The 13,721-nt window shown below is 39.2% G+C and overlaps 1 protein-coding gene across 2 annotated transcripts in view; it reads right to left on the bottom strand.

The window, feature by feature from the left end:
• Positions 1-13,721, bottom strand: part of HSD17B7 (hydroxysteroid 17-beta dehydrogenase 7) — a 31,702-nt gene that overhangs the window by 16,906 nt on the left and 1,075 nt on the right. Inside the window, exon 2 of one of the 2 annotated variants that reach the window (XM_027868297.1) lies at positions 3,313-3,516. In XM_027868297.1, the coding sequence (XP_027724098.1) occupies positions 3,313-3,516 (204 nt within the window). The remainder of the gene's footprint in view (positions 1-3,312; positions 3,517-13,721) is intronic. The other variant, XM_027868298.1, reaches the window with a different exon arrangement.

Genomic DNA, 13,721 nt, shown 5'->3' with positions numbered 1-13,721 from the left:
TCAATGTGTGTTTTCTCAGAGTCCTTCCAATATTGATAACTTTCCTTTTTTATCATCTTTGACAACTTGGTGGGTGTGAGGTAGGATCTTACAACTGCTCTATTTTGTATTTTTTGAATTAGTGATTTTGAGTATTTTTTCATATGGCTATAGATAACCTGATCTCTTCCCTTGAGAACCACCTGTACATATTCCTAGACTATTAATTAATTGGGGAATGGCCCTTATTCCTATAAATTTGAATCAGTACCTTACATGTTGTAGAAATGAACCTTTATTAGAGAAATTTGATGCAAAGATTTTCCCCTCAGTGTTGCTTTTCTTTATTGGAGTTGTTTGTACAAAAATGTTTTAATTTTATGTCATGAAAGTTATCCATTTTAACTTCTATGATCCTCTCTATCCCAGGTTTGGTCAAGAATTTTTCTTCTATCCGTAGAACTAACGGGTATTTTTTTCCCCATGTTTCTCTGATTTGCTTATGATGTAACCTTTTATATGTAGGTCAGACCTTAATTTGGAGCTCATCTAAGGGTAAGATGTGAAGTGTTGACCTAAATCTAATTTCTTATCTGCTATCTAATTATCTAACTGCTATCTAATTTTCCCAGCAATTTTTGTCAAATAGTGAGTCATCATCCCAGTAGCTACGGTCTTTGGATTTCTCCAACACTAGGCTGAGACACATTTGTTTTGTTATGTTGTGTATGTAATCTGTTTTATTGGTCAATTGCTTTATTTTGTAAACAGTACCAAATCATTCTGAGAATTACTCTGTAATAGTTTTAAACCTAGCACTAGCCAGGCCCCCTTGATTCCCACTTCTTTTAATTATTTCTCTTGAAATTCTTGACCTTTTTTGCCCCCATATGAATTTCATCATTATTTTTCTAATTTATAAAATAAAACCTTGGTAATTTGTTATGGCACTGAACAACTAAATTAATTAAGGTAGTATCATTTTTATTATACTGACTCATCCTACGAGCAATTAATATTTTTCCAATTATTAAGACCCATAAACAACAGTTTGTAGTTGCATTTATGTAGCTCTTATGTGTAACTTGGCAGATAGACACCCAAGAATTTTATACATTCCATAGTTATTTTAAATGGAAATTCTCTATCTCTTTCTTCTGGGTTTTATTGGTATTACATAGAAAAGTTGATGACTTGCATTAATTTATGTCCTGCAACTTTGCTGCAGTTACTATTTCAACGAAGTTTTTAGTTCTGTCTTTAGCGTTCTTTAAGTCCACCATCATATCATCTGCAAAAAAGTTCTAATTTTGCTTCTTCTTTACCCATGCTTAATGCTCTCAATTTCTTTCTCTCATCTTCATTCTATAGCCAGCATTTCTAATACTGTATCAAATAGGAGAGTTGACAATGGACATCCTCATTTCCTCTAATGTTACTGGAAAGGACTGTGGTTTATCTTGATTACATGCACTGGCAGCTCTTGGTTTTCAATACATATTATTTTTCTCTGGGCTATTTCACATCATCACCAATGCCCTTTATGGTGAAAGGAATCACAAATACAGGATAGGGAAACATCAATGAAGTAATATGGCCTGCAACAATGAAAGTTAGGGTGGAGGAAAGAAAGTGAAATTTGTTCCTTCTGAACTCACATCTAGAAAAGGGGAAACAGAAACAGTTCTAATGATACAGGGAAATAAATGTCAGGCCTTGTAGACCAGGAAGCAAACTGGTATTTAAAACAGATGCTGGCACAACAAAATAGCCCCTGCTATTTCTTTCATGTTCTCCCTTCAGCTTATCTGCACAAGATTCAGGATGGCACAGTGGACAGAAGGCCGGCCTCCCTGTCAGGAAGCCAGGGGGTTCCTGTCCACCTCTGACCCACACTGGCAAGACGCTCATCCTCTCAGTGCCCCAGGAAGCACTCTAAAGCTGGAAGCTGAAGGGCACTTGCTGATCTACACTGGTAGAGGGAGTGTCTTTATTGGTAATTCCCTATAAAAATAAAATCATGAGTCCAATTCATCTTATCTGCACAGGGAGAAAAAAAAAGGCTGCATGTTAAATTTCTCACATTGGACTAATTTTAGAAAGGTTGGTGCATTACTGTTCTGAGAAACAAGTTAAAACTTAGCACTGGGAAGACGTAGGATTGAAGGAAAAGAACACTGGCTGTGAAATCAGATGCTTGGGTTCTAACTGAAATTCTGTCACTGACTAGTTTTGTGCCATCTCAAGTTTACTTAACCTCTCTGTGCCCCTCACTATCCCATCTACTTCACAAAGTGGCTACAAAGATTTAAAAAGAGGTGGAAATGGACATAAAAGTGCTCAGAAAAATTTAATATCTTACGCAAATAGAATATACAATTACAGACAACGATGCATCCATTTGCAAATTATCAGAAGAATGCAGGGTTCAGAGACAACAAATGTTACAAATCAGGAATGAGATATCAAGACACTGAGGGGGAAACAGTGTCTCGGGCAGATGAGTGCTCATCAGCAGAATTCAGGAGGAAGGACAATGGTTGGAGCCAAGAGATCTGACACCTCCTGGTTGTGCGACTCTGGGCTAAGCCATTTAAACCTCACTTTCCTCATGCAGAAAATGAATAATGACATTAGGCTTGGTATGAGAAAAGCACCTTTTAAACCTTAGAGCACTAAAGAAATGTGACTTATATCTGATCTGGCTAACTTCATCCTCCTGGAAGATCCCTCTAGTCCCGGGACTCACACCTTGGAAACAGCCTCAGTTCCCTGGGACCCTCCTTCTGATTGGAGGGCTCCCCCCAGAACCTCCATGTAACAAGGGTGCCCAGGTCAGCCATCTCTTCATTTCCCATCAGGCTGTTCTTCTCTGGACTTCTCCATCATGCCCTTATGTTAGGTACCTTTCCTCTCCTCTCTCACCTTCTCCATGCCAGGCTTGGCATCTAGGAGTTAAAGCAGATAGAATACTGGGCCTGGAGTCAGGAAGACTTGAGTTCAAACGCAGCCTCAGACAATTACTAGCTATGTAACCCTGGGCAAATCACGTCACTTGTTTGCCTCATTTTCCTCATCTGTAAAATGGAGATGATAATAATAGCATCTACCTCCCAGGGCTGTTATGAGAATCAAATGAGATAATAATTATAAAGTAGTACTTAGCACAGTGCCTGGCCCATAGGAAGTGCTCTATAAATGCTAGTTGTTGTTGTTGTTGTTATTAATATTATTAAATGCTTACTGACTGAATTGACCTGGCTGACAACCCTTCTTTTTAAAAAGCAGACCACCCCATCACTTCAGAAGAGAAAACCAGCTACTAAGACATACCTTTGTTTGAGTTCTCTTGACGCCTGAAACACAGATTGCAGGTTACTAACATCTATCTGTATGAGTGTGATCTCCGCTCTGGGGTGAGAAGACAGCAGGGCGACCCGGGCAGCTTCAGCCTTTCCCAGATTCCTGCATGCTAAACACAGATGAAGTCCATCATCTTCACAGAGCAGCCTTTCACAGAGGGCCAAGCCAATGCCACTGAAATGACAATTCAGGGAGACAACATACTGGCACCAGGACAAAGCTCCAAACCAACCGAATCTGAAATTCTGTTTCATAATACTGACACGGCCCGCTTTGGCTCAGGAGACCTAGCTTTCAGTAGGAAGCAAGTAAAAAAGCTGTAAAAGATCTTTTTAAAAATTTTAGTCATGTCAACAAGCATTTATTAAGCACCTACTATGTTCCAAGTACTGTGCTAAGTGTTTGGGATACAAAGAAAGCAAAAGTGGCCCCTGCCCTCAAGGAGATCACATTATAATGGGAGGAGACAACATGTAAACAACTATGTAAAAATAAGATATATATATATATATATATATATATAATGTACACACACACACACACACACACACACACATACACACACACACGGCAAAATGGAGACAATCTGGTAGAAAAGGCACTGGCATTTAGGAGGCCTGGAGAGGTTTCTTACAGAGGGTAGGATTTTAGCTGAAATCTGAAAGAGGCAGAAACGAAGGAGAAAATTCCAGGAACGGGGAGACAAAATGAGTAAAAATACATGGAGTCCAGATATTTCTCAAGTAAAGAACAGCCAAAGGGTTGGTGTCATTGAACTGTAGAAAATGTGGAAGGAAGAAAGGTGCAAAAAGACTGGAAAGGTAGGAAAAGGGCCAGGTAATGGAGTGCTTTAAAAGCCAAACAGAGGATTTTATAACCTGGATGTAACAGAGAGTCTCTGAAATTCAATAAAGGCAGGGAGAGAAGGGGTTGACATGATCAGACCTGTGCTTTAGGAAGATCACTGTAGGAAAAAAAAAAAAAGAAAGAAAGAAAACAATCTGTTCAACAGTCCTTTACAAGCTGAATGGCTTTATAGGTGGACAATAATCACCAGAGAGCCCTCAGAATTTAGATTTTATTTATCTTGTCCTTAGCTCTAATTCTTCTCAACGTCTAATGATGAGGAATGAATAACAGCATGTTATTCATTGGTCCACATAGAGATCTTTCACCTTCCTAGGTATACAGAAACAGCTGACCTGTTGATTGTGGAATATTTTTATTTCTGCCATTGTCAAACAAATGCTATCAAAATGCCAGATGATCTCCAGGAATGCCTCCCTATAATGAGGGCCATGAGGGACAATGAAAAGCTCCTTGAGGGCAGGGGGGACCATAGCTCAGATGCCCCCGATCAGGTTCCACCTCCTACCTCAGATCTTTCCTGATGCCCTGTTGTTAGGGCTCCCCAGCTTTTCAAATTCCTCTGTACTGCATGTATGAACTCTGCATAAGGGCAGGAACTACTATTATTTGTCCTCAACACCTGGCAAGGCACTTTGCACACAGAAGATGCCTAAGCAGCAGCTAACTTGAAATGAAAAGTATTCTGGCCTATGTCAAGAAGGAAAAAGATATCACACCAATGAAAAAATGAAACCATGAGGACCCCTGGACTTGGAGATGTGAAATCAGATCTCCAGACCTGGCTTCATTTATGGTGTGCTAAAGAGCTCAACATGCCTGCAAGTACAGAAGCTACTTGAAGTAGCTGGGGCCTGGCTATCCTGAAAGGCTATGGAAAGGAGCTTTCCCATGGGAAACTTTACTGCCTTTAGGCAGACAATGAACACGCTTGTGTAATGTGGTGTAAAAAATCATAAACTGCTCAACTATATTCAATTCAAATGAGAAGTCTGACTATGGTAACAGTTAACGAGTCTGTAGGCTGGCTTCCCATGTGGCTACAAGTCATCAAGAGTAATGTTTTCACCAAGCAAGAAAATGCAGAGTTCTGAATCAATTATTCAACAGAGCTAAGAAACAAACTTGAAGGTTTTCTAACAAGGAGGAAGCTGGATACTGGGGGGGAGGTGGGGAGAGGCAGCTATTTCTAATTCAAGGAATAATTCTGTGGGTCCACAGGTGCTGTCAGCTGACCACCTAGTAAGGGTGAGAGGAAGAAGAGATGAGTCGATGAGGTTACTTGGACCTTGCTGAGAGACTTTAGAGCAGTGATCTCAAGCTCAGATAGAAGCAGGGGCCACTAATCCATACATAAGGATCCATGTGGACTGCATATTGACTTAGTTTTAAATGGTAATATTTTCTATATTTTATTGCGTTTTTATGTTGCTGAATATTCCCCAATGACATTTTAATCCGGTTCAGGCCGCACTCAGGAGTGCTCTGGGCCACATGTGGAAGCCAGTTTGATGTCTCTGCTTTAGAGTCTTATTTGTTAAGCCCATCATAGCAACAGAGAATTTTGCCTTTTGTGAGCAAATATCTAAGACGTGACAGAGAATGTCCCAAGACTTGTCAAAACAAATGATTACTACTCACGTTTGGTGGTCCTCACAGGCATAAAGATGCTCAAAAAAGGAACTCTGAAAGCACTGCTAAGGATTACAAAGTCTTGAGCAAGAAAACTAAAATCCTTAGGGGCACAGTTTTTTTGTTTGTTTGTTTGTTTTTTTTTTTATCACAACTGCCTGTTCAATGCAAGGATTCAGAAGAGAAAAATCAGGTTTGGAAAATGAAGTTGGCTAAGAACATGACGTCTAAGCACAGATTTGGATTTTTGCACCATAAGATAAAAAGGACGGGCTTCTAGCAAGAGAAAGAGTATATCTAAAAATGGCTAGATGTATTAGCCTGGAGTCTTGCAATCCAATCAAGAGGGCTTTAAACTAGAAAAGGAAAAGGCATCGGAGGAATATTGCCTATGTATATCCATCAAAATAGAATCAAATGTTTGACACGGGAAATGCTGGCAAAGGATCGCCCATCATGGCAGGCCCACATAAAAGAAAGTGTGCATGCTCTATGATGGAAGCAGAATTGCAGTAGCTCAAAAGAAACTTGAGATGCACAAATTTAGAGACATCTCCACTCCAAATGTTCATGTGGACTATTTGTGCCCAACCTGAGCTAATATTGGTCTGATCAGCCACAGTCTGACACACTGGACCTTGACTCCAACACAGTGATGCCATTTTGGTCCTCTTCCACAATGATGGACAACAACCAATTGAGCTAGAATACAGAAAGATTAGTAGCTGCGACTCCCAGAAGTTCACAGGAGACAAAATCCAAGAAGTACACTCAGGTCCTCTGACATCTAAACAAAAATATACAAAGTATGAAAAACAAGCAAGATGAATAGAAATCTGAATCAGCTGAAAGTGAGGTGATCAAGCTCGGGTGTCTATACTGTTTCCTACATTTTGCAGCAAAGGCTGTCCAAAATGAGTGACTTTTGTGCGTAACAATTGAGTACACACAATAGGAAAGGAAAAAGAGCCCAAATGCTAAACTAAAGTATCCAAATGATTGAAGGACATCCTCTACAGCCAACTGAGCCCTCTCAGGGGAGCTGAAAATGGGGGATGCTGCATGTTTAGGGCTCTGGAGGCTAGCCTCCACTAGCTCTCAGGCTACCATGTACAATATCGAGTTATGAGGTAAGGCAGGGGAAAGGAGAAAGAGGGCAGCAACAAAGAAAGCTCCCTAATTAGTTCTTGTTACACAAGCAAAGTTCTATTTCTAACGTGTCAGTAACATTCCACCAGTTTTTCCATATATATATAATATGCACATATATATGCACGTATATATGTATGTGTGTGTGTGTGTGTGTGTGTGTGTGTATATATATATATGTATATATCAGGGGCTCTTGGACAGTGACTAGTAGGAAAGCAAGATATTATCTCTCCCCTGTACTCCTAGGGCTCTGCTTTGGCAACTCTGAGCATTACAACTGATTAAATAGATGAAGGAGAAAGAAAAGGAAACTGGGGAGAGAGTTCAACTCAACCATCTGAGCAACTGACTGTAAACTGACTAGGCCCAGTCTAATAGAGATAGAGGCCTGTTCTCATGATCTTGGCCAGACTCTGAAAATCACTTCTACATAAATTTCCCAGAATCTAGGGGCTCATCACCACAAATAATCATTATTTCAGGCCTCTAAAGCAAACAAAAAAAAAAAAAGGAGGAGGAGGAGGAGATCATTAAGTTTGTTCATGGCCTGGATTTTGGACTGCTTTCCTGTGCTGGTCTCCAGACTCTAAAGCATGCCATACATGAGGTCAACAGGTGAACACGCATTTACAGTTTTCATTGACTACTTCATCTCACAGTATGCTGGATCTACGAGATGAGACAGCAACTACTGGAGGCCAGAATAGATCCTACAACAAGATCCTAATGCAAAGAGGAAAAACTGAACTAACAGGTATCACTGATACTTAGGAAAATGAGACTCATTACTGCAATATGACTTCGGAAAGTAAAGGGAAGAAGAAGTAGTATCAGGGTAACATTGTATATTAAGAAACCATCGGCATTTCAGTAAATTCAGGAACTTGGAAGGGAGAGTGACGGTGGAACACAATGGAGATCCTTTGGTGAGTATCAATGAAGGCAAAAACAGAAGCAATGTTGCTCATGTAATATATGACAGAACATCTGGGCTGAAAGAGGAAGTAGATCAAAAGGGTCGCACCAAGGTATGACATGAATTACATGGACAACTGCTAAAACTAGATCTCTCAGCCACAAGGGGAGTAGCTAATGATCTGCTGGCTTGACTTCATAATTTCATTCTTACAAAGGTACCCATAAAGTGAAATCTCTTCTGAATATTCTGACCAACAAGGTTACTAGGGTGGAAATGATGGAAACCTTCAGGAAAGTGGCTGCCTCCATCTCTTAAAGGAGAAAAGGAAAGTCAGAAACAGTCCGACATATATCCTGTATTTATTTAGGGAGCACACAGTTCAAATGATTCAAAGAAGGGCTGGGTAGGATCCCAAGGGCATATAGGGGAAGTCAGCCCAGAAGTAATGGCAAGTTGTCATGAATGTAATTCTCAAGATACAAAGGAAAACTAAAAAATGAGAAAGGTCCAAAGAAACCAAAAACCAATGTGGCTATGCAAGAAATTCATGAGCTGACACATCTTCAAAAGACAAAGAGAGGAGATGGAAGTTAACATTACATAACAGAGGATGAATCCTAGAGCATGGCAAATGGTTACATAATAAGTGTCAGCACTACTAAGGCTCATTATGTTCTTTTTTTTTAAAAATTTATTTATTTTTAGTTTTCAACATTCACTTCCACAAGATTTTGAGTTCCAAATTTTCACCCCATCTCGTCCCTCCCCCCACCCCAAGATGGCATGTATCCTGAATATCCCTTCCCCTAGTCTGCCCTCCCTTCTGTCTCTCTCCTCCCTTCTCTTATGCCCCACTCCTTCTATTTTCCTGTAGGGCAGGACAGATTTCTGTACTCTATTTCCTATATTTCTTATTTCCCAGTTGCATGCTAAAACATTTTTTTAAACATGTGTTTTTAAAACTTTGGGTTCCAAATTTTCTCCCTTCCTCCCTCCCCACCCACTCTCACTGAAAAGGCAAGCAACTTGATACAGGTTATACATGTGCAGTTATGAAGAACACTTCCATAGCAGTCATGTTGTAAAAAACTGACTCTATTTCCCTTAATCCTATTCCGCCCCCCCTTTTATTCTATTCTTTCTTTTGACCCTGTGCCTCCTCAGAAGTGTTTGCTTCTGATTACCCCCTCTCCCAATCTGCCCTCCCCTCTATTATCCCCCTGCTCTCTTGTCCCCTTCCCTCCCTATTTTCCTGTAGGGTAAGACAGATTTCCATACCCAATTGAGTGTGTATGTTATTCCCTCCTTAAGCCAAATCTGATGAGAATAAGATTCACTCATTCCCTCTCACCTTCCCCTGTTTCCCCTCCACTGTAAGAGCCTTTTCTTTTGTTTTTTTGTGAGATTATTTACTCCATTCTACATCTCCCTTTAACCTTCTCCCAATATAATCCTCTCTCACCACTTAATTTTATTCTCCAGATATCACCCCTTCATCGTCAACTCAACTTGTGTCCTCTATCTATCCATCTATATAATTTTTTCCCTCCAGCTACCCTAATACTGACAAAGGTCTCATGAGTTACAAATATCATCTTTCCATGCAGGAATGTAAATACTTCAACCTTAATAAGTCTCTTATGATTTCTCTTTCCTGATTACCACTTCATATTCCACTTGAGTCTTGTATTTGAAAGTCAAATTTTCTATTCAGCTATGGTCTTTTCATCAAGAATGATTGAAAGTCCTCTACTTCACTGAATGACCATTTTTCCCCCTGAAGGATTATACTCAGTTTTGTTGGGTAAGGCTCATTATGTTCTAAGGACACACACACACCCCTACTCCTCACCAAAAAGTATTTTCAGCTACACTGGGGAAAAGAGAGATAGCAAAGAAGAAACAGGTTTTCTAATTAGGGCAGATGGGACAATGATAACTGATGAAAATAGAGCTGTTCTTACATTCAGCTTCTGTTGTCTCTACCAAGGACAAGAAGTTATGATTCTTTGGGAAGGACAAAATATAGATAATTGGTAGCAGATAGTCAAGATCAGTAAGGAGACAATAAGAAAGCTCCAAGCACTCCTGACAAGTTCAAGTTATTAGGCCCAGATAAAGTGAAAATATAAATTATCATCAGCTACTGCCAGTCATTTCTAAAAGATTGTAGAGAACAGGAAACATACTGCAAGACTGACGGTCAAATGACCTCACTGTGGAAAGGAACAGAGCCCACAAACTTCAATTCTGGAATATATTACTAAAGAGACAGTTAGTGAACATACTAAAAAAGGAAACAGAGATCACAAAGAGACAGTAGGAATTCATAATAGTCCTGAATAAGACATGACACTGTATTACATCATACTTTTTCATAGTCTAGTAGAACTGTTTTTTCATTTCTTTTTTATCATAAGCAAGAGCTCTATAGGAGGTGAAAAGGTAACAATACATTAGGAAATGTAGGTGATGTAAAAATAAAAGATAGAAATAAAAAAATTTAATTCTCTTTTTTTGGATAGTTACTAAACTGGTAAGTTGGGGAATGCTATAGATATTGTTTACTTGGATTGTTTTATTTCCTTTAATTGAGTTTATTGATGCCTGTTTGTACATCCTGGTCATTTCTTTATATATCATATATACCGCCTTCTCCCATCCCCAATACCCACTGCATCCTTCCTTGTAATAAAGAAAAGGAAAGTACTTCCCCAATTAATAAATGGTCAAAGGATATGAACAGACAGTTCTGAGATGAAGAAATTAAAGCCATCTAGTCATATGAAAAAATGCTCTAAATCACTATTGATTAGAGAAATGCAAATCAAAACAACTCTGAGGTACCACATCACACCTATCAGAATGGCCAACATGACAAAACAGGAAAATGATAAATGTTGGAGAAGATGTGGGAAAATTGGAACACTAATGCATTGCTGGTGGAGTTGTGAAATGATCCAACCATTTTGGAGAGCAATTTGGAACCATGCCTAAAGGGCTATAAAAAGTGCATACCCTTTGACCCAGCAATAGCACTTCTAGGGCTAAATCCCAAAGAGATCACACAAACGGGAAAAGGACCTACATGTACAAAAATATTCATAGCAACTCTTTTTGTGGTGGTAAAGAATTGGAAACTGAGAGGATGCCCATCAACTGGAGAATGGCTAAGCAAGTTGTGGTATATGAATGTGATGGAATACTATTGTGCTATAAGAAATGATGAACAGGTTGACTTCGGAAAAACTTGTATGGTCTGATGCTGAGTGAAGTGAGCAGAACCAAGAGAATGTTATACACAATAACAGCCACATTGTGTGATGACTAGTATTGATAAACTTAACCCTTCTTGGCAATACAAGGATCTAAGACATCTCCAGAGGCCTTGTGATGGAAAATGCTATCAACATCCAAAGAAAGAACTATGGAAGTTGAAATGCTATTTTTTTTCTCTTCTGTTGAGTTTTGTTTCCTCTTTCTGATGGTTCCTCTTATTGGTTTTAATTTTTACTTACAATATCACTAGTGTGAAAATATGTTTAATATGAATGTAAAAAAAAAGAAAAAAGTACAAAGGAAAAACAACAGATACAGGGAAAGCAGATCTATATGCAACTTTGTAGCTTATTTAGATAAATTGTAAGGCAATTCTGAGGAAGTAATATATTATATTGTAGTATAGTTAGGATTCTGTATTTGTCAAATTATGAGACCCCCAAAGTGGTCATTGATTGTTTGATTACAGCTTAAAAAGTGGAAATAACCCCAGCACCACCCACATCATCTCTTGCATGTATCCCTTCCTTTCCACTCACAGAGCCATAATCTGATTTCATCACCTCTTCTGAGGCCTATTGAAATAGCCTCCTCTTAGCTTTCCTTGACTCAAGCATCTCCCTTCTCCAATTCACCATTTTTCATAAGTACAGGTCAATAAACCCGAGCAGCTCACTTGAGTGGCCTCTAGGACTAAATACAGACTGTTTTGCTTGGCATGTCTGTTTTTCCACACTCTTGTTCCTTCCTACCTTTCCAGTCTTCTTACATGTTATTCCTCTCCTTGAACTGCTCTACTCACTGCTCCACGCAAACAAAACTGTATCTCCCACTTACATGCCTTTGCACTGGTTATTGCTCATTCATGGAATGCATTTCCTCCTCGTCTGGGCCTCTTGTAATCCTTCATTCCCTTCAAGGTACAGCTCAAACACCACCTTCTACACAAGGCCTTTCTTGGTCGGGAGTACTGTATGCTGAGCCTGGAGTCAGAAAAACCTGAGTTCAAATCCAGCCTCAGATGCTTACTAGCTATGACCCTGGGCAAGTCACTCAATCTGTTTGCCTCAGCTCCTTCATATTTAAAATGGAATAATAATAGCACCTACCTCCCTGGATTGTTGTAAGGATCAAATTAGATATCTGTAAAGCACTTAGCACAGTACCCAGCACATAGTAAGAACTATATAAATGTTGGCTATTATTATTATTAAATACAAACTCATGTTCTCTCTAACATTAGGATTGATGCTCTTTGAGCACAGGGACTGTTTCTCTTTTTTCTTCAAAAGATATGGCAGCTTTAGGGTGTATAGAGCAGGAGAGCATCCTGGAATAAGGACTTGATAGTTCCATGGAACACTGTCTTCCTATAGTTTTACATTCAGTCTTGGGCGCCATTGATGCATCAGAGTATCCAGAGGAAAGCAACTCAAATTCTGAATGGCCTTGAGCACATTAAGACCAACTGAAGAAAATGGGAAAGTCTTAATCCAGAGAAAACTTAAGGATTATGTAATAATTGTCTTCACATACCTAAAGGAACATCATGTGGAAAAGGTCTTAAGAGTTGTTCTATTAAACCTCAGAGGGCAGAACTAGGACTAACAAGTAGAAGTTGTAAAGAGGGAAACTGAGGCTTGAGGTCAGTAAAAACTTTTTCCCATTGAAGAGATGGGCAGCTTGAAGGTAACAGGGCTTTATTGGAGGGCTTCACACAAAGATGTATCTGGCAGGTCACAGATTGGTTTCTTTTTCAGATGTGGGTTGGAGTTGATGACCACTGAGGTCCTTTCCAATTGTGAAATTCTGAGAAAGTGGGAAGTGGATGTCACCTCAATACAAGGAAGAACAACCTACTAACAAATGAAGTGATACACAATCAGAGTGACTGTTTTAGAATTCAGTGAGATTCTCATCACTGGGCATCTTCAAGATGGTCACTTGTAAGGGATATCGGACAGTAGTTATGTTTGGGAAGAGGTTAGAATAGATGACCTCTACGATACTTTGCAATTTTCCATTCCTATAACATATAAATTTGCATAATAAAACAAATACAAGTTGAAGAAAACTTGGTGTAGTTTTAGAGATTTTTTTTTAAAAAAATAGAAGTTTAAGAGAGAAGAAACAATTACAAAGGTAATTACAAAGAAAAATCAGAGAAGAAGAGGTAGCTCTAAGAGTGAAACAGAAATCAATAAGGAAAAGATGGACAGAAAGAGCTAAATAGCAACAGTGTTCATCTAACACAAAAAGCACCCTAGTGAATCAATCAAAAAATAATTATAAAGTACTGCTACTTTGGCATACCTGTGATTGCAGCCTATGTGACCTGAACCCAAAGGGACATCAACTAACAACTACTTCTGCATTCAGCAACTGCTAAAATTTGAGTTTCTCTTACTATTTCCAAATTGTGGGCCCTTTTTGTACCCTTTCCAAAAGACTTTGGAAGTTTCTGGAACCTTGGAACTTCCTAATGGCTGTCTGCTCTTCAGGAAACACTCCATGCTTTGGGTAAATTGGC

Source organism: Vombatus ursinus, unplaced genomic scaffold, assembly GCF_900497805.2.
Source record: "Vombatus ursinus unplaced genomic scaffold, bare-nosed wombat genome assembly UNPS02014789.1, whole genome shotgun sequence".
NCBI classification, from domain to species: Eukaryota; Metazoa; Chordata; class Mammalia; order Diprotodontia; family Vombatidae; genus Vombatus; species Vombatus ursinus.
This window is presented reverse-complemented; position numbering and strand designations above follow the sequence as displayed.